Below are 21972 nucleotides of genomic sequence, written 5' to 3' on the forward strand. Positions count from 1 at the left end.
CAGCTTTTTTTTTTTTTAAAGATTTTATTTATTTATTCGACAGAGATAGAGACAGCCAGCGAGAGAGGGAACACAAGCAGGGGGAGTGGGAGAGGAAGAAGCAGGCTCCCAGCGGGGGAGCCTGATGTGGGGCTCGATCCTATAACGCCGGGATCCCGCCCTGAGCCGAAGGCAGACGCTTAACCGCTGTGCCACCCAGGCGCCCCTTTTTGCAGCTTTTTTGATAAGACCTAAAGATTTAAGTAAAAACTTTCTTATTAGAGGAAATAACATAAATTCAGCAAGTAAAGCTCAACATTCTCTAAGAAAAACAAAATAAAAACTAGGAATCCCTACCAAACTTAAAATTATTACCTATTTGTATAGTGAGAAAAGTATAAAGTAACAAGCATGGTAAATTGGAAAAGGCATCAGAACAGGCCACTGGAAGAGTGTTATTTAGCATCCCTGGGTCTGTCAATCATCTGTAGAGAGAGGGGAGTGGAATTAATATCTTTAAGATCCCTTCTACCTCTAATTAAGTTTATACCTAGCCTCAATTCTAAGAAAAACCTAAATAAAAAATATCTGAGAGATAATCTGCTTGATCCTAGGGATACAAGGAATTAAACAACACATTATACATGAAGGGCAGCTTAGTAGAGTGGTTAAGAGCTTAGATTTGGGAATTAGACTTTCAGTGTTTGAATCTCAGCCCCATAACTTAATACCTTTTTAATCTTGGACCTCTCTTTGACTCAGTTTCATTTAAAGTAGAATATCTATCCCATAGGGTTGTTCTGATGATTAAATGAACTAATATTTATAAAGCTCTTAAAACAGTGCCTGGTACATAGTAAATTGTATGTTAAGTAAAATTATTTAATCTAACACTTCAGTAAAGAACAAATCCACATTTATTTCTTCTAGCATCTTTGTAGGAATGAATTTTAGCTTTAAAAAATCCAGCCAGGGGTGGCTCAGTCCTTAAGCGTCTGCCTTCGGCTCAGGGAGTGATCCCAGAGTCCTGGGATCGAGCCCCATATCAGCCTCCTCCGCTGGGAGCTGCTTCTTCCTCTCCCACTCCCCCTGCCTGTGTTCCCTCTCTCGCTGTTTGTCTCTCTGTCACATAAATAAATAAAATCTTAAAAAAAAAATTAAAAAAAAAAATCCAGCCAGTTTGTCGAGTGAAGGATTGGGATGGGTAGGAATTAGTAGAGGTGACAGTCAAGGGGAGGACGGAACAATTGCAAATTCCTGTATCAGTAGCGAGAGAAAGGTTGGTTAGATTGTTATTGCAGATGAAAAGAGGAAGAGGACTTTTTTAAAAATAGACTCTAGGGCTCTTCCAGAATTGCTAAATTTCCCAACATGGAGAAGACAATTTGAGTTTTCTATTATAATGCCTTTTGCATTTTGAAAATTACTGTACTTAATTGCTCCCACCCCATTTACTCTCCAAGTGCTGAAGCAGCTCTACGAGAGCTATCAATACCCCAGGCTAAATTTGCTCCCAACCCTGGAGATTTGAATAGGAATTAAAAAAAAAAACAAATCTCCACAGACTCCGAATTAGACACTGGAGAAATTTTCGGGGGCCTTGTAGTAGATAGGGCTGGATTATCCAGGAGACAACTAGATAAAATTTTCTTTGACAGATTAAAATTGGAATGAATGAATGAATGAATGAATGAATTGGTAACTGCCTGGAAGACTGAATTCACTAAGTTTCTCTTGTTTCTACTGTGGTTTCCACATAGAGAATCAGGAATTTCTTGTTCATCTTAACTCTCTGGAAAGCTGGAGTCCGCCGGCACGCAGCTGTAAAATGATACAAGCTAAAACATGTAGTCCTTCTCTTTCTTTTTCACAAATCCCTTCCCTAAAACAGAAATTAGGAAAGAGATCCTATTTTGTTAACCTAAGTCTACATCAAATAGTATGGTAATAAACAGTACTTTCCTTATTGTGGTTTTTAATAAAAAATATATTTAAAATTATATTTACTTGATGAGTTCTGTTGCTAAATTGATACTTTGTAACTTCAGAGTTGGAAAGAGAAACAGTAAGATGACATCAGATATATAGATCAAAAGGATAGATTGAGTTGAAAATGTTTTAGTTCACATATTTATCTTAATGTGTACATTAAATAACTGCATATGGGTCAGTTTTTGTTTTACCTTTTTGAACCCATATATTATACATTACACTAGCCTACCAGTGTGGAAAGTACTATGAAGGAAAACATGCAATTGTGATTAAGTTTTTCGCTTTGTTTTGCTTTTAGTATACAAAATATAGTTCAAAATATGCGATTGTAGGAAATAGTTTTTATTTCTATACCATTTGGTTACTTCGTTTTAGAAAGTGTATATTAGTTTTAAAAGCTTAAGCTACAGAATCCTTACCTAACAATGTTTATTCTAAAACAAGCATTGGAAATTCCCTAAGTTTATTCAAAAGGATTTTCAGATTGCAATTTATTGTGATGGATTCCAGAGATGCTCTTAGAACTAAAGGTTAAGGCGGCCCAGGTTTGAGGCCAGGAACTGAATGGCCTTTGACCCCAAGGTTATCATGAATGTGATAAGGCAAGACTGATATCCTTAGCGGCTGAAGGCTTACGTCTACTTCATTTAGCGAAGGTAGACACTGTTGCAGTCACGGATAATACAGCAGTGAGCAAAATGGATTCAAGTTCCTGCCCCCATGGAACATACGTTCTTGAGGAAAGAGACAATAATTTAAATACTGTTATTTTTTCTATATGTACATATAGAGAATATACATAAGATTTATTATATCCTAATGCATAAATACATCTTATGTCAAAGATAAGGTCTGTAACTTCTTCCATTAATGTTTTGTAGCTTTCAGTGTACCAGTGTTCTACTCGGTTAAATTTATTTCTAGGTATTTTATCCTTTTGGATGCTATCATAAATCGAATTTTCTTAAATTCCTTTTCCGGTTGTTCAGTGCTGGTGTATAGAAAGAGAACTGATTTGTGTGGGTTGATCTTCTACCCTGCAACTTTGCTGAATTCATTTATTAACTGTAGGAGTTTTTTGTGGATTCTTTTGGGATTTTTTTTTTTTTTTTTACAATCATGTTATCTGTGAGTAGAGATAGTTTTACTTTGTCCTTTCCAATTTAGATGTCTTTAATTTCTTTTTCTTGCCTAATTGTTCTGGCTAGAACTTATAATACGGTGATAGACAGCGGTGAGAGGTAGACATCTTGTCTTTCTCATCTTGGGGAGAAACCTTTTAGTCTGTCACCATTAAGTATGTTATCTGTAGGTAGTTCATAAATGCTATTTATCGCGTTGAAGAAATTCCCTTCTTTCCTAGTTTTTTGAGTGCTTTTATTATGAAGGATGATCATGGGTATTTTTTCTTAATTCTATTAATGTGATGTATTACATTGATTTTTCTTTGTTGAACCACCCTCATTTTTCTAGGATAAATCCCACACCATATATCATGATGTATAATACTTTTAATGAGCTCTTGGATTTGGTTTGCTAATATTTTGTAGGAGCTTTTTACACCTGTATTTACAAGAGATATTGGTGTGTAGTTTCCTTGTGATGTCTTTGTCTGGTTTTGATATCAGGGTAATAATGGCCTCACAGAATGAGTTAGGAAGTGTTCACTTCTGGGTTTTTGTTTTGTTTTTTTTTCTTTTCTTTTTTTTTTGTAAGAGCTTGAGAAAGGTCTGGTCTTCAGGGACCCAGGCTGATGGAAGTTTGCTTATCTTGTGATACATCTCAGCATGTGGCTTCCAGGGTTGCATCTATAAGGAAGAGAGAGATCATAGAATGATTGAAAGTGGCATGAGTCACTTTTCCCCAGTCACTGGCTAAACTAGTCACATAGTCCCAATGTAACTGCAAGTGAACCTGAAAATGTGGAGGAGCATAAGGAATATTTGATGAACATTACTGTTTCAACACCTGTTCTCTTTTTATTTCTCTATAGTACTTAACACACTTGAACACATAGTACTTAACACATCTTATATAATTTATATATCTTTAAGTATCATACAATTTGCATACTTTATGTTCACTATTTAGTGCCTTCCCCCAGCTAGAGTGTAAGCTTATTCTCCTAGAAAACCACACTTCTTACAATTTCTTCCCCACAAGCCTTTGTTCATGGTGTTCCTGCTGTTTATAATGTCTTTTATCTTTTTTTTGCCCTGTACTCCATTTTTCTAAAGATTAAATCCTGCTCATCTCTCAGGACAACTTGGATCTTACTTAATCTGGGTGACTTTGTTCACATCTTTAAGTTAAGTATCCATCCCTTAGAATCCCTCAGAATTTTTAGTGTACTCTCATAGCACTTACTTCATTATATAGTTACATGTCTACCCCATTAACCAAGTTCCTCGTGCACGAGGAAGAAAGGCTGGAGAAATAGGTAGAGTCTAGAAAAGAAACTAAGAGGATCTGAATAAGGACAGTTTAAGAAGAGTGGAAAAGAGATGACAGAATCAAGAAATATTTAGAAGGCAAAATCAGCACGACATGATTATTGGCTGAATATGAGGGATAAGGAAGGAATCAAGGATGATTCATGTTTCTCATAGATTATTATGTGGATTATGAGGTTTCCAAATGAAATAGGGAATATGAGAGGAGGAACAAGTTTGGGTGGTAGAATGATGACATTGGTTTGAAGTCTAGTAGGTTTAATTAACTCCATAGAGCTGTGCAGTAGAAGGGGCAGGTGCAGGCGTCAGCTATGTGGTTCTTAACGCAAGGGAATGCATAGGTCTTCGGCATGAGGAGTAGTAGTTAAGAAATAAGAAAAGCTGAGACTACCAAGAACTGCTAAGGGCAGAATCCTTATTTATGCCAGTGTTTAAGGAACAAGAGGAGGAAGATATGTGCTTGTGTGGGAAACAGAGAAAAGAAGTAGATGGTAAAAGAGGAAACAGAATGTGATACTATAGAAATAAAGAGTATTTAGACATTCAAATGATGGCCATGTCAAATACAGTAGAGAAGTCAAATAAAAAAAACTATGTACTAAATCTCTACCACTCTTCTTGCAGCCTTACTATCTCCCTTCTTTCAACCCCCCTCTCATTGAACCACGTTGATTTCTTACTGAGTTGAACCACCCTGGCTTCAATTTATGGAGAAATTTGAAGTTTTAGGGCATAAATTACCTCAATTGTGTCCCTTTCCCTCTTCCTTTACAAACTTGCCCGTATCCATCCATCATTTCCTCTTTCCCTCTAATATAAATAAATTGAAAGCCGAGTCTTAACACTAGTGCCTTTGATACCAAGAGTTGTCTATATTTTATGTTTTTTCCCTTTTTGTGACTTTCTGATCCCAGTATCCCTCCACAATTTTTCTTAAAAAGGTTACCATTTGAAATTTTAGTGAAATTGGAAAACCAATTACAGGGCGTTGAATATTGAATACAAGATGGGAAAGTACCAACAGAAACTACAAATAGCGGATGGAACTGAGAGGGAGATAATGCTCAGTCTTCCTCCCTGGGGAAGCAAGGACACTTACATGGATCAGATTCAAGCACTATCCCAGAGGTATTTCATTTTGGAGCTACATGGAGAATATGTCTCCTACCTGTTTTTCTTCTGCAGCATGCCAGTGATTAAGTCTTTACTATAGAAATGAAAATGAGCCAGTTCTCACAGTGAAGAGTGTAAAACACCAGATTTCATTCATTTGTTCAGTCATGCAAAAGTATTTCTTTTTTCTTTTTCTTTCTTTTCTTTTTTTTTTTTTTTTTGAGAGAGAGAGCGCACTTGCTCAAGAGTGAGCACAAGCGGGGGGTGGGAGGAGGAGAAGGGGTAGAGGGAGAGAGAGAGAGAATCTTAAGCAGAGCTCAATCTCACAACTCTGAGATCATGACTTGGCCGAAATAAAAAGTCGGTCATTTAACCAACTGAGCCACCCAGGCACCCCTGTAAAAGTATTTCTTAAACATCTGCTGTGTGCCAAGCTTAGGTTTAGGTGCTAGGAATACAATGGGGAGTAAAAACACAGTTCTTGTGTTTGTGGAGTTTTGTGGTATAGTGATTTGTATTTTATTTCCTTGTTTAAATTTAACCTAATTTATTTAACTAATTTTACTTTTTTTCCCCCCTTTAGTATCCTCTTATGTATGGACTGATTCTTATTCCCTGCTGGTGTTCTCTAGTTTGCCTAAGTAGAATTTACATGGGAATGCACTCCATTCTGGTAAGGAAAACATTGTGTTCATAGCGCTTTATTTTTTTTCTGAAATTGACAGGCAGTTTTACGGTTTTTTAATCATTTTCAAACTTACAGGAAACCTGAGAAAATACTATTATAAATCTTGTTTTGCAAAAAACCCCACAAAAAGCACAAAAAACCATGATGTTTTGTGAACATTTAACTTAGTAATCATGTATTTTATAGAAACAGTTCCAGCAATCACAAATACCCAAATACAATGCTCAGGATGAGGTTTCTCCCTCCTTCACGGCACAGGGACCCTGTACATTTTAGCCACACCCACTCACTTCCTTCGCCCCCCCCCCATCGGCATTTCTTTAATTCTAGCTCGAATCATCCCTTCACCAGATTAATAGCTTCATTAGTAGCCCTACTTCCAGTCTGACATCACTCCTTACGGTTTCTAATCTCCTGTTGTAGTTTACTTCCAAAACATAAATATGATGCCCTACTGAGTGACTTAGGTTTACTCAAATGTAAATGTGTTTCTTATCTCCATACCTTTAGAAATGCTGTAAGTTCTGCTTGGAATACCCTTTTCTCTTTCTTTGTCTAGCTAACTATTTTATCGATTCTTCAAGACTTACAAAAACGTTCTTATCTCCTAAAAGCCTTGTAACATTCCCCATCTTTCCCCTGGACTGGTTAGGTGGCCTTTCTCCCGGAGCATCTTGAGCATAATTCTGGCACAGCACCTATGCTAAACTGCAGTTGCTTTTTTTTTATCTGTCACCCCCTCTAGACAATAAGCAACATAAGAAAAGTATGTTTTCTCTCTGTCCCTTGCATCTAGTGTGGTGTCTCTTAGTACATTCTTTGAATGTATTATGTATTTTGTAGATAAAGGATCAGAAAAAAAATAAATATGAACTGACTCATGGAATCAAAAAACTTACAACTAGTAACAAATTTTTCTTGTCCTTTTAGAATTTTCTACTCATAAAAATATCTACTTAACTTGTTTAATAGCTATAGAAATATTGGGTTTCTATTTTTTACTTAGATTGCCTACCTTCAGTAGCTGCCCCTTCACTAGTAAATTTCCAGAAGTCGCAAATACTATTTTAATAAGCAAATTATTTGTGTTCAAACTTTTTATAATTATTTGTATTAATACAAATTGTGAATTTACATATAATTCTGTCTGACTAATCTCTAATTTTATAATGAGACCAAGTATTATATTTTTAGGTCAGATCTAATATTTGGCAAGAGAAAATGTTACTCACCTCTGTGCCTTGTCAGTTATTCCCTTCCAATCCCCAAAGTTAGTAATATTACTCCTAAAAAACTACCAAATGGTTATGCATCTTTGAAGGATAAAAATGAATACCTGATATTTCTTGAAGGAAAGATATTAGATATTATTACCCCTAGGTTTATTATCATAATAAAAAGAGTAATAAGAATCTGATTATATTGAATATATAATCTAAAAGATGTGTTCTTTAAAAAACAGATGTTTAGTGGATTGGTCAAATATTCAAGCTGAGTTCAGTTTTCACATACTGGATGTCTATTTTTGAATCAGCTGATATAAGAACAATATTGATGTATTTTCAGATCATACATCTGATAACCCTAGTCCTTTATTCAGAAACCTTCTTGTCCCATAGAATATTTCATCAGTTTTATTCAGACTAGCTACCGAATTTTATTATGTGTAGTATTACACATTTTTGTTTTCCTTTTAAAAGTAAAATCATGGGTAACTTACAAACATGTAAATTATGCCCTGTGTTAAGACCACAATTGTTCCTAATAAATGATACATTGCTTCTTATCATTTGCTAGTTGATGCATGCAATTATACCTTTAAAGAACCCCCCCTTTTTTTTACATTATGGATCTAATGTATTCCCACAATTTTTGCTTTTTTCTATATTTTAATGTTTTAGTAATTACCTGCGTTTTGAACTATTTTCTTGGTCATAATTTGTATCTTTACTATTTACTGTGGAATTAGTATGGAACTATAGGCAGTGTATGCCCTACAAGTTGCCAATAGGTGCTGAGATACCATATTATCTAAGCGACGTCTTCATTAACATAAGGAAGGGAGTACTGGTAATGTGTTCTAAATAATTTATGATGAACACTTTATTCAATATTTGCCATAAGCTTTGTTGTTATTGTTACAACACAAAGAGCAACAGCTTAGTTTATTTTCAACATCTACCTACTTTCATAAGTTGATTTTCTTAATTCCATGAAAACTAGAGAGGAGTTACTATGTCTATTTTTTCTTTATTATTAAAACCTAGCTCTCAAAATTTAAATTTAAATTCATAAAAATGCAGTCCATTTATAAGTACTGGGTACTTATAAAACTACTATTTTGTTTCTACATTAGTAAAATTATGAATGTGTTGTAAATCCATTTACCCAAAATTGTACTGAAAGTTTTTATGTCTATATGTAGAAAGTCTTTTTAGAAAGATAGTATGAGATTTTAAAGTAGTATGTACCCCTCAAATCCACTTTGTAACAAGAAATAAACATCAAACCAACCAAACAAAAACCCCAAAAAACTCAGAAACATCTTACAAAGAAAGTTCTAGAACAGTCAACATTGAGAGTCTTAATAGTGGCTATTCCTGGGTAATAACTACTTGTTATTGTTAATCTGTATTTTCTTGTTTTTCTATAATGATTACATATTAAGTTTGAATTTTAATTAAAGATAAACACTCCAGAATCTATCCTTAACAGTGCCTTTATAATAAAATAAAATAAAATAAAATAAAATAAAATAAAATAAAATGCATTCCAGCAATACATTTTGTTGTTTGAAACTGCTGGCATCACTGGCATATTGAAATTAGAAGTAGGACACCTAAAATATGTTATAATTGAAAAACCCAGCAACCCACGAGGACATGACAGGAGTCCTGAATTCTAATCTCAGCAGATCACCAGTCTCTCTAGGTCTCTTTCGTGATCAGGAGAAATGAAAAGGATAAAACTTTAGATTTAACATGTAATAAATCTTTATTGAATTTATGATATTTATTATTTTCTACCATAAATTTGATAACCTTGAATATTCCATTCAAATGGGTAATTATCTGTTAACTTGAGGGCATATAAGTTATTTATAACTAATTGGTATTTGAAATTATTTGCTAAGGTTTTTTTGGAAAATTTGCTACTCATTTCTTTTTGTTACGTTTAACATTTTTTCTTTATTGCATACGTCGTGCTATAATCCTTAAAACCATTTAGTATACATTTTAATGTTATACATTAAATTGATACCACGATGATAGCCATCACGTTTATGTCGTGAATTCACGTGTTCCTTCCTTCCGGTTCTGTTGCATGGAAGCTCAGTGTGCCCTTAACCACTCAGGGTAATACCATAAATAATTAATAACTCAATCTGAAAAGGAGGTAGACCTGTAGAGTCATATAACAATCTATGCTTAATATTCCTAGAGCTCTACAAAAAAAGTAGAGGACAACAAATATTGGATATTTTGCGTTATGCTGAAATATATTTCTAGAATTATAATTTTTATAAACTATTTTATTTTAAAGAATTCTTAAAGTGATCAAATGTGGGGTCGCCTGGCTGGTTCAGAGGAGTGTGTGACTCCTGATCTTGGGGTTGTGAGCTTAAACACCACGTTGGGTGTAGAGATTACTTAAATAAATGAATAAATTAAAATTTAAAAAAGTAAAAATGATATTAAAAAGTGATCAAATGTAAAAAAGTCTCAAAGTCATTTAACAGATTCATTTTTTTTCTTTTTTTTAAGGTACTGTAAAAAACATAGGAATGAACATGTACTTATATCTATGGTATGAAAGAACTATAATAAAAAAATAGCTAACTTCAGAGCTATTAATCCTTCCTTTCACTTAACCTTACAGTAAATGTATTATATGTGGTTTTATGTAAAAAACTCATTAATTGTCATTTATTTAAAACTTCTAACTTGGTACACATTCTATGTGAGAATTACAAGGCTCAGAACACTTCCACATTAGCATATTATGAAAATTTTGAATCAGTCATGAAATTTAATAATAAATAAAGCAACGGTTTTTATCCTGGTAGCCAAAATCCTGGAGTTATTTTGCAAGAACTGTGCCTTTAATTACAGGTTAGGGAATAAAGGATAAGATAGCAACCAAAGGAACATGACCTCATAAAAGTGTGATTATATGGCAATTAGTGATTTCAAATATGAAGAAAAGAGGTTTGACAGTTACATAATTTGACAGTTCCGTATCCAAAAGCATGGTCAGAATTTGGGCCACTTTTGGAATCTTTGAGTAACTGCAGTAAAATTCAATTAATAATTCTTAGGTAACTTTTAGTACTATCAGTGAATTTTTTTTTTTTTAAGATTTTATTTATTTATTTGACAGAGAGAGAGACAGCCAGCAAGAGAGGGAACACAAGCAGGGGGAGTGGGAGAGGAAGAAGCAGGCTCCCAGCAGAGGAGCCTGATGTGGGGCTCGATCCCAGAACACCGGGAGCACGCCCTGAGCCGAAGGCAGACGCTTAATGACTGAGCCACCCAGGCACCCCTTCAGTGAATTTTCATTGAAGACCTCATGTTAAAAAAAAAAAAAAATGTTGAAAATTTAGTTTTTCACTCTAATATTTAATTCCTAATGCTGAGAATATTCATTTTTTTCAATAAATGTATTGAGCACCTTCAATCTATAAGATTAAATACCTAGCTCTGTGACAGTAGTCCAGTTTTCTTTATTTAAAAACTGGTAATTAAGGTAACCCTAAATTTTTATCAAATTTGGACACTCCTTGAAAGGGGACAAAGATACTTTTAATATTTATTCTCAGGACAAAAGAGCAAAATGAGATTGTTCCAGGTGAGCCATATCAGGGTATTTGTGAGGATCAAATATGGCACTAAATGTAAAGTATTACAACAGTGTTTTCAGTACAGAAAATATTATTCCCTGAAAATGTTCTTTAGCCTAAGTTGAAAAAAAATTAGTTTCATCTATTTTTTGAAATAAGTTGAAAAAAGTTTCATCTATTTCTCTTACAGAGTTCTTATCAAGCAAGATATATAATCAAGATGAGGAGTCTAAAGAATTACTCTGTCTCAGTTTAACTAACCAAATATTTATTGCCCGCTTACTGTGTGCCAGCCTTTGGGTATATATGTATAAATAAGATAAAGCCTTTGCCTTTGAGAAATCACTAAATATGTAATATGTAATATAAATATGTAATGCAGTGATTCTCAACTGGGGCTGCAAAATGGAATCACTGGGGAGCTTTTTTTTTTTTTTTTTTTTAAATTGGTGCCCTACTCCCACTTCAATTCAATTAAATCAGAATCTCTGAGGATTGGCGCAGGCATCAATATTTGTAAAGTTCCTGAGTGATTTTTAAAGGGCACAGGAGTTGTGAACCTTTGGTTTTCTGGTAGAAATAGAAAGCAAAGAAATGCGGTAACTGTTACAGCAGGTTTGTAGGAGATGCCATGGAGATGAAGAGGAGGAAATTCCTTATTATGGGGTAGGAAGAGAAAGTTTATGGAGGAGATAGGTGCCTGAGCAGAATCTTAAATGGTTTGCCTAAAATATAGAAGGAAAGGTAATTCGAAGATGATAGAAAATAAGAGTCTATAAATTCATTATGGGATATGGCGTTGAAGTGTTATTTTTCCTTTTAAGGTTTTTAAATTTTTAAGTAATCTCTGCATCCAACATGGGGCTCGAACTCAAAACCCTGAGATCAAGAGTCACATGCTTCACCAAAGCATTATGCTAGACAGAAGCCAGATGTGAAATGCTCTATATGTCCTTCTAAGGAGTTTGAATACACAAATGATATTTATTGTTAGTTTATACTTTCATAAACATTTTGCTAAGTGATTCTATCTTTCTTTGACCTACTATTAAAGGAGTCACTTATGTAAAGGGAACATAATTACTTTTAAATAATCTCATTTCATATTTTAGAATCGGAAAGTATCCACGAAAACTTGTTCTATATGGAGATAAATTTTAAAAATGCTTTCCTAATGATAGTTGTAATGTAATTGTTGAAAAACAGTAAAGATATTCACTTTCAAGTAATTTAGTAGATTTTGTTAGAATAGATAAATTCCTGTAAAGGATTCATTTATTCATTCATCCAATAAATATTTGTGTGTCTGCAATGTGCTAAGCTTCCGAGGAAGGTGGTGGCTAAAGAGGATAATTTCCTCAAAATTTTTAGCTGCATATGCGGTTCTTATTCTCTTTAGTAATTATATCGTTAGCTATTCTTACATTTCATAGTATTCCGATTTAGAATTTTATATTGTTTAGAACAATGCATTGTACTGTTGACTTTGCTGATCCGCGGTAAAGTTTTCATAGAACTGCTGCACGGTGAGAACACTGGCAGGAATTGGGGAGTATACTGAAGTCTTAAGTGTAAAAGGCAAACTTCAAAACCTCAAAACTTTTGAATAACATACCTTTATGATCTTGTGGCAGGGAGCGCTTTCTTAAACAAGAAATAATGATAAATATGACATTAAAATTTAGAACATCTGCTCATCAAAAGATGCCATAAAGAAAATGAAAAGGCGGGCCACAAAATCCAAAAGAGATGTTTACAGAACATATTATTGATAAAAGATTTTATATAAAGGATTTATATGAAAACCATATGAAAAAAAGCAAGAGAAAAGAAAATCTAAAACAACAGCTACAGGAAGACACAAATACGCATTATACAGAAAAGGCATAACCCATAAACTTATGAAAAGATATTAATAATCAGGAAAATCCAAGTTAAACATCAAAAATGCCAACGATTGATGGGATGTAAATTTTTATAAACATTTTGGAAATTTTTTTATTGTCTTATAAAATTGAACATGCATGTATCCTGTGATTCTGCCATTCTGTTCCTAGGAAACTCTTGCAGACCCATACCAGGCAACACTGAAACAAAGAACATAGTAGCACTATCTGTAGTATCCCTGGTTGGCTGAAGAATAGATACCAGTTAAGAAAGCACTCCAGCTCAACCATAACCAATAAACTAATCCAAAACCTGTAAACAATTTAAGCGACCATCAGTGGGAAAATGGATAAACTGTATAATCACACAGCAAAGTAATACGCAGTTGTGAAAGTGAATGACCTACAACTACATATAATGAATGAATCCATAAGACTTAATGTTAACTTATGTAAAAAGCAAGTCAAAGGAGACTGTATACTACATAACATTTTTCTAAAGCTCAGAAAGAAGCAAAACTAGATTTTTTTTTTTTTCTGGAGGTATGTGATAAAAGTTTTTAAAAACAGGCATTTATTCAGCCAAAACTCAGGTTTCTAAATGCCTTCGTGGAGGATACATAGTGATAGAGTTGGGAGACAGCATACCAGAAGATTCAACATACTGGTAATATTAGGATCTTGTGGGGGACAGTGATTTCACAGGTATTAATTTGATAACTTCATATACACTCTACATATCTTTTTCTGTGTACCAATTATTTCATAATAAAAATTTTAAGACAGAAAAACATTATGCAACTATAGTTGACCCTTTAACAACATGGGTTTGGATTGCATGGGTCTACTTACGTGCAGATTTTTTTTACAGTACTGTGAATGTATTTTATCTTATGATTTTTTTTCTCTTATGATTTTCTTAACATTTTCTTTTCTCTAGCCTACTTTATTATAAGAATACAGCATATAATACATATAACATTAAAAAAATATGTCTTAGTTGTTTAGCTGTCAGTAAGGCTTTGAGTCAACAACAGGGTATCAGTTAAGGTTTGGGGGAGGCAAAGTTAATCTTCCACTGTGAATTTATGTGAATTTTCCACTGTGTTGGGGGTTGGTGCCCCTACTCCTCTTGTTGTTTAAGGGTCAGCTGTGTAGTCTTTTTTCCCCCCAGAAATAAAACTACACAATTTAGGCATAATTTATTGTTGGGGACTTAAATACAAATTTTTGTATAGTATATATGTAGTTAATTTATAAAAAGGTAGAATTATTAAAACAATACTTTCATTATTATTGTCAAATTGATCTTTTTATTATCACTTAAAGTTTTATTACTTACTATGGTCAGTTAGTAAAAGTTTACTCTGAAAATGTGCAATTAAAAAATTTATATTTATTAACATTTAAAATGTGAAATATACATTTTTAAATGTCAAAAATAGTATTATACTAAACTACTCTTCTCTTTTCCCAGGATATTATCGCTGGATTCCTATATACCATTTTAATCTTAGCTATCTTCTATCCATTTGTGGACCTGATTGACAACTTCAATCAAACTCACAAATATGCTCCATTAATCATCATCGGGCTTCACTTAGCCTTGGGGATCTTTTCTTTCACTCTTGACACCTGGAGTACATCCCGAGGAGACACAGCTGAGATTCTAGGAAGTGGTGCTGGAATTGCATGTGGATCTCATGTTACCTATAACATGGGTCTAATATTAGATCCTTCTCTGGATATTCTACCATTAGCTAGGCCCCCCATTACTGCGACTCTGTGTGGAAAAGCCATATTGCGGATCCTCATTGGGATGGTATTTGTACTAATAGTCAGAGATATAATGAAAAAGATCACCATTCCTTTAGCCTGTAAAATCTTCAATATACCATGTGATGATGTTCGAAAAGCAAGACAACACATGGAAGTTGAACTTCCTTATCGGTATATTACCTACGGAATGGTTGGTTTCTCTATCACATTTTTGGTTCCTTACATATTTTTCTTTATTGGTATCTCTTGATGGAGAAATATTGTTTGTAAGAAAGGAGGGTATCAGTTACCGATATCTAAAATTATATTCTAGTTAAAAGCCAAATCAGAGTTAGGCTTTTGCAGGAATTTAACTTAAATAATTATTTAAGTAAATTCATAAGAGTCAGTGCATTTTATCATTGCACATTTAGATATTGTTTTAGGTGAGCTGAGCTATTTTAACAGGAAGAAAATGATAAGTATCCATTTAGAATGTTCATGTAATGTTTGGAGAGTTTTATGCTGTTATGAATTGGAGTTATATATAACATATATTAAGATACATAATGTACAATTATGTATCTAATATATGTTATATATGAAATAATATAAGTTATTTTAAACTGTGGGGCTGTATTATAAAATCAATAATAATATGCAAACAGTGTACCTGTATACCTGGGCTTAATACAGGCACGCTGTTATTAACAGATATTTAACATTTATTTACTATGGGAGCCATTTCCTAATTGAATTGCATAATTACTAGGCCAGAATTCATATGCCACCACATAATGATTTACTGCCTCTTTTTACACTGCCATCACCTTTCATGTTACCCATGATGTTGAACATGGGAGGCATTTTTAACGGACCAAATTTTCAGAAAAATTAGTTTTTTTATTCCTTTTTTTTTTTAAGTTCTGTACACTGTGTTGAATGTATTTTATTTGCAGTTGTTCTGGACATCAGTTTAATAATTCAGGTACTGAATTTTATTGCTTGCTAATTGTGCCTTTCTGTTGCTGAATTAAGAAATGCCATGTATACTGTGATATAAAAGTAAGATGCTAAGTTTATCTTAAGTTACACATAATCAGGCAAATATTTTTAAAATACATGTCAAACTAACAGGGCTAGAAGTAAGCCACCCTCAATTCTTTAGCCTTTGTTTGGAAAGAAATGTGGAATGGGCTAAACTTTCTCACTAATTTATTGGGAAGCTGAATGGATAAATATTTACATTTTTGTAGGTATTTTTCTGTGCATTGTAAGTTATAGGAACAAGATATATTTTTTGTACATTGTCTTGATTGTTTATACTGCAGGTAGATATTTCCAATGAATGGAAATGTAATTGAAATTTATAGGTGGGACAATGCACATGCTTCATTTGTAAACAAACCGTTTTTCTAAATTATTTGGAAAGGATTGGATTTAGCAGTATTAGCTTTTAATACCCATTTATTAGCCACTTAAGGTAAATTTTAAAATCTAAAAGTATCAGTATTTCAGATCCTATTATTTTTTCAATTTTTATTATTTTCACAGTGGAAAATTTGGGTATCATATTAAAGTATTCTTTATTCTTCTGTCTGTGCCTTTATATTTTGAAGTGTAATTTTAGTTAGGTTAACATTAAGTTTATTTGTAGTAAGTTTTTCATAAAGAAGAGAATTAACTTTCCATATAAATGAGCATCAGGTATGGAATTACTGACTTTAGTGCAATATCTGTCTGATTATCCAGAATTATCACTTAAGATGTTTCTATTTTGGACAGCATAACAATTTGAGCTCATATTTTTGTAATTCCGATTGAGAATTTAGGGACATGGTAATTTTTACCAACACTGAATCTGATAATTTTAAATAAAGCAACTAAATTTGGGACCTTTACCTATTAGTAAGAAACTAAAACACTTAGGAACATATCGGTACGTTGGAAAATGTGCAAAGAACTTTTCTTTCAAAATTTGTTTAATGAATTGAATTTTAGGGACTATTTCCCATAATTTGGGTCTATGCTATCTTGTCAATTTTTATATCTAGCTTAAAAGGTATTTGAAAATATTCCATTTCTTTGTGGTTTATTATTTTCTGTCCTATAACAGTTCCATGCTAAGTGTATTTTAAAATAAAAGCCAAATTCAGAATTGAAGGGTGTTTTGTTTGCCTTCTATGCATTTGTCTCTGTATTATCTGATAGAGATGTATAAAATATGCCTAGGATTTTCATGCTAGCAGGCTTTTCCTCTGAAGCATTTTATTCAAAATCAGAGTACTGTTTTCAGTAATAGAAGACAATGAAGAAATTCTTCAGGGTTCCAGCCAACTTTGAGCTCCAATTATGATCATTCTGACACTGTACTTTTAGTGAAAAGTTTCATATTTCTTTTAAGAAACTTATGACTAGGGGCACCTGGGTGGCTCAGACAGTTAAGCATCTGACTCTTGTTTTCGGCTCATGTCATCATCTCGGGTTGTGAGATTGGTCCCCACCCTCTGGCTCCGTGCTCAGTGTGGATTCTGCATGAGATTCTGTCCCTCTCCCGCTCCCTCTCCTCGCTCATGCTCGCTCTCTAAAATAAATACATAAATAAAATCTTTTTTTTTTTAAACTTATGAATAAAATATGTTTCAGCAAAATCTGTGGCCAATAGTATTATAGGTAGTTGACTGCTAATTCATTGTTTCAGGAATTAAACAATATTAGGAATAGGTATTTTTTTCAAGCTGTATAAACATATGGACATTTCATTCTGTGATTTTAAAATGCTGTGATGGGGCGCCTGGCTGGCTCAGTAGGTAGAGAGCACTCTTAATCTCAGGGTTGTTGAGTTCAAGCCCACCCTGGGGGTAGAGTAAAGCAATGCTACTAGAGTAGATTTACATAATTATTTTTATTTCCTAGCTTTCTTTATATGTAGTCTTTATTAAATGTTTCTTTCAAAGACAACATAAAAATTCGGTGATAAAAGTATAATTTAAAAGAAAATTTTCATAAAACATTCCATAAGGACGAGTAAATACTAGAATATTTTTATTTTGAGTATATGATAACACAATTTTATACAGCAAAGATTTTTTTATTTGCAAAGCAATTTCATTCTTGTTAACAAAGAATGTCTTCTCCAGATTTAAAAACCTGTTTAATCTGGACATGAGTCAGAACCAATTTTTAAAATTCAACTTTAGGGGCACCTGGGTGGGTCAGTCCATTAAGCGTCTGACTGTTGGTTTTGGCTGAAGTCATGATCTTGGGGTCCTGAGATGAAGGCCAGGTTGGGGAGTCTGCTGCTCTCCCTCTCCCCCTCCCCCCACTTGCGTGTGCACTCTCTCTCTCTAAAATAAATAAATCTTAAAAAAAAATAAAATTCAGGGGCGCCTGGGTGGCTCAGTCATTAAGCGTCTGCCTTGGGCTCAGGGCGTGATCCCGGCATTATGGGATCGAGCCCCGCATCGGGCTCCTCTGCTGGGAGCCTGCTTCTTCCTCTCCCACTCCCTCTGCTTGTGTTCCCTCTCTCGCTGGCTGTCTCTCTGTGTCATGAATAAATACAATCTTTTTAAAAAAATAAAAAATTCAACTTTATAGCTGAATTAGTTTTTCTGAAAGGAGTTTTTATTGTTTGCTAAGCAGATTTTTTGAGAAAGGGAACAAGCAATAGTTTGAGAAGAGTACTGTAACTGGACATAGTGGATGGTACCATGCAGGATATTTTGTCGAATTCTGTTCATGTTCTTCTAGTTTCTTCTGTAGTATACATAAGTTACAAAGAAATCTCTTTACATTTGAATTTTAATTGTGGTTACATAAGCTGTAAATAGCACAATAAAAGTAAGTTTTAATGTGCTAAATGTAAAGGACATTTTAGACTTCATTTTTCAGCCCACCAAATCACTACAGGTCTTTATAAACAAAGCATGCCTTCCTTGTGAGACACAAAGGAGAGAAAATTCAAAGAAAGATAGAAGAAACATTTTTTTAAATAAAAATGTTTACTGAAATAAACACTAACTTGTTAACCTCAACTAGCTGGTGTTTACTAATTTTGTGTTTTTCCTTTCACCATCTTTAGTCTTGGTGTATTTTCCATGGATAAGTTTAAAGAGCCCAGCCCCTAGTACTGCAAGCAATAGGATATGACAGAATATGTTTGTACATTAGGAGGTTTCCCCCGATTTTCTGAAAGCGAAATGAATTGTAAAATTGCTTTATGAACTAATAACAGATTATATCATGATGTCTGCAACAGCGTTCAACTATGTCACAAAGTCCATTATCTCAGGTTTTAAAAGTTCGTAGTTTGTAGTATCTGATTTCATATGTATTTTTAAAGTTTTCTTTGTTACATGACATATTCTTATGAGATATAAAATGGATTCTTTAAAAAAAAATTACTATAGTAGTATTACCTCTTCAGATTTGGGGTTTATCCCTTGTCCTATATCAGGGGTTCTCTTAAATGAAATCCATTATAGCACATATCATAACCTCTAATTATCTTATATATTATTGACTTTTCAAATTTTCTGTCTTCATCTCTATGATGTAAGCTCCATGAGCAAAAGCAGCTTGTTGCTTCTGTTTACTTCTGGGTCCCTGGGACACAGGAGGCATTCAATTAATATATGTTTATATTTTATTTAAAATTTTATTTAAAATTTAAATTTTTATTTAAATTATTTATGGACACAAGCTGTAAAATTTTAAAATTAACATATAACTTAATTTATAAGTATCATTAACCAATTATAAACCTAAATACAGCATTTACATCTGAAATATTTTTCTACCTTTACTAAAAATAGTCTACATTTTCCACCTGTTATATATGTTAAGGGGAATTACAGAATTATAAGATATTTTAGACATATGGGATCTTAGAGCTCATTTATGGCAATTGTTTACCAAATTCACAAATCTATGACATTATTAGCAGACACAGGCATACTTCAGACATATTGTGGGTCTGGTTACAAAACACTGCGATAAAGTGAATATCACGATAAAGTGAGTCAAATTAATGTTTTGCTTTCCCAGAGCATATAAAAGTTATGTTTATACTATACTGTAGTCTATTAAGTGTCCAATAGCAATACATCTAAGGAAACAATGTACATACCTTAATTTAAAAATACTTCATGGCTAAAGAATGCTAACCATCATCTGAGCTTTCAGTGAGTCCTAATCACTGATCATCATCATCATCATAATGAAAATTTTGAAATACCGCAAGAATTACCAAATGTGACACAGACACACAAAGTGAACAAATGCTGCTGGAAAAATGGCTCTGATAGAGTCGCTTGACACAAGTGTTGCCACAAACCTTCAATCTGTAAAAACCCCACAAAATCTGTGAAAAGCCATAAAATGAGGTATGCTTGTAATTATGCATAATCTTCTTACTTACAGTCAGGTAGATTATAACTTTATAATACACTGTTGAACAGTTTGGGTTTTTTAAAGATTTTATCCATCTGTTTGAGAGGCAGAATGTGCACAAGCAGGGTGAGTGGCAGGCAGAGGGAAAGGGAGAAGCAGGCTTCCCGCTGAGAACGGAGCCTGACGTCCTGGGATCACGACCTGAGCCGAAGGCAGATGCTTAGCCCACTGAGCCACCCAGGTGCCTCTGCTGAACAGTTCTAAGTGAAATAAAATTTTGTTGGGCTAAGAGCAGGGTGGTGGGGCAGAGGATACATTTTTGGTAGAAGCAATGGGATGAGCCAAAGACGAGATGGGAAGGTGTTAGACGTGTTAGCAAACAAATGCATTGCCGTCTGCATGGAGCACAAGGTACCAGGAAGGGAGCAGGAGGATATAAAGCTGAAAAGTTTGTTAACATGTTTAATAAACAATGAGTATAGGGCCCGGGTGGCTCAGTTGGTTAAGCGGCTGCCTTCAGCTCAGGTCATGATCTAGGGTCCTGGGATTGAGCCCCACATCGGGCTCCCTGCTCAGAGGGGAGCCTGCTTCTCCCTCTCCTGCTCCCCCTGCTTGTGCTCTCTCTCTCTCTCCCTGTCAAATGAACAAAATCTTAAAAAAAATGAGTGTAAATACTGAAGTGGTGCCTTTCTTTACCAGTAGAAGAGCTGCACTATTTATTACTCACTTAGCTTGGGGATAAAATTACACCCAACTTGGAGGTAATCAAAACTATTGTTTGATAAATAAGTATTTGTTTCTTGTTTTTTTTTTTTAATCTGTGATAAAGAGCTTATGTGTTTTGCTCTAAGTTTTGTTTACTTATTAAGAGGAAAAACAAGGCAATTTCATATATTAATCTTGGATTTAAAATGAAGAAGCCCAAGGCCTTGAATTTGGGTGACACGAGATCATGAATGCTAGAGCTGCACTTATTGGGAGGAGGAAGCCCCCAGGGAGTGAATAAAACTTTGAATACGAAGTTGTCTGCTCCTTGCCTTCTAAACCCTCACTAGAGGGACGTAAAACAAACTAATGTTATACCCAGACACCTGCTAACAGACCACGAGGAAACGGGTCATGAGGATAAGGAAGAGGCTGCAGTCGAGCTACAAGGAGCCTTTGTTCTACAGTGAGAACTCCCTCCCAGGGGACTCACTCTGGGATTTCCAGTCATGCTCTCGGAAGAACGTTAGTGTTCTTCAACTTATTTCTTATCCCGCCATACTGAGACTGTCACATTTCTTCTATGGATTGAGGTCAGAACTTATCACATATATGACTAACCCCAACTGCTTGAGACACGAAGATTGTGAGGTGAGTGTAGAAAGGGTGTTTGCTAGTAGAATCACAGACACCAAAATATGTTCCCCACTTATGACGTAATCCCCAATACACCCATGACCACCTAATTTTCCTGATTCAACATTATTGTTCAAGAAGGCTCTTGACTTCCTCATTAAGACTATGTGTGACTTATTTTAAAAAGACATAATGACCATGTTTACCTTACAGGTAGCCCCAAACATGTTACCAGCTATTGCAGATCTGTAAGTATAGACATTCCATATATATCGTTCACCTGAAATTCTCATTCCAAAGAAACTTGACTGACTGTTCCATGAGATAGTTTCATAAGTAGAAAGGAAAGATTATAGACTTCTGTTTTGGGGGGCTTTAATACATTCCATGTCATGATATGTTAATGTCTCATAAAACTCGCTTCAGATTTTGGGCTTGCAAGCAGCGGTTTTTCTCAAATCCTGACCCTGACACTTTATAGAACTCTTTTGTCCATTCTTGTGAACATTTTTGTGTAAATTCCATTCTCTG

At 34.2% G+C, this 21972-nt stretch overlaps 1 protein-coding gene and 1 long non-coding RNA gene across 3 annotated transcripts in view; one reads left to right on the forward strand and one right to left on the reverse strand.

The window, feature by feature from the left end:
- Nucleotides 1-16869, forward strand: part of SGPP1 (sphingosine-1-phosphate phosphatase 1) — a 31965-nt gene extending 15096 nt beyond the window's left edge. Inside the window, exons 2-3 of one of the 2 annotated variants that reach the window (XM_026486844.4) lie at nucleotides 6121-6210; nucleotides 14429-16869. In XM_026486844.4, coding sequence (XP_026342629.1) covers nucleotides 6121-6210; nucleotides 14429-14980 — 642 coding nt within the window. In that variant the 3' untranslated portion in view covers nucleotides 14981-16869. The remainder of the gene's footprint in view (nucleotides 1-6120; nucleotides 6211-14428) is intronic. The other variant, XM_026486907.4, reaches the window with a different exon arrangement.
- The window catches only part of LOC130544800 (uncharacterized), a 50306-nt gene continuing 30630 nt past the window's right edge, over nucleotides 2297-21972 (reverse strand). Inside the window, exon 2 of the long non-coding RNA XR_008961397.1 lies at nucleotides 2297-3779. This is a non-coding gene — a long non-coding RNA (uncharacterized LOC130544800). The remainder of the gene's footprint in view (nucleotides 3780-21972) is intronic.

Source organism: Ursus arctos, unplaced genomic scaffold (genome assembly GCF_023065955.2).
Source record: "Ursus arctos isolate Adak ecotype North America unplaced genomic scaffold, UrsArc2.0 scaffold_25, whole genome shotgun sequence".
Classification (NCBI taxonomy): Eukaryota; Metazoa; Chordata; class Mammalia; order Carnivora; family Ursidae; genus Ursus; species Ursus arctos.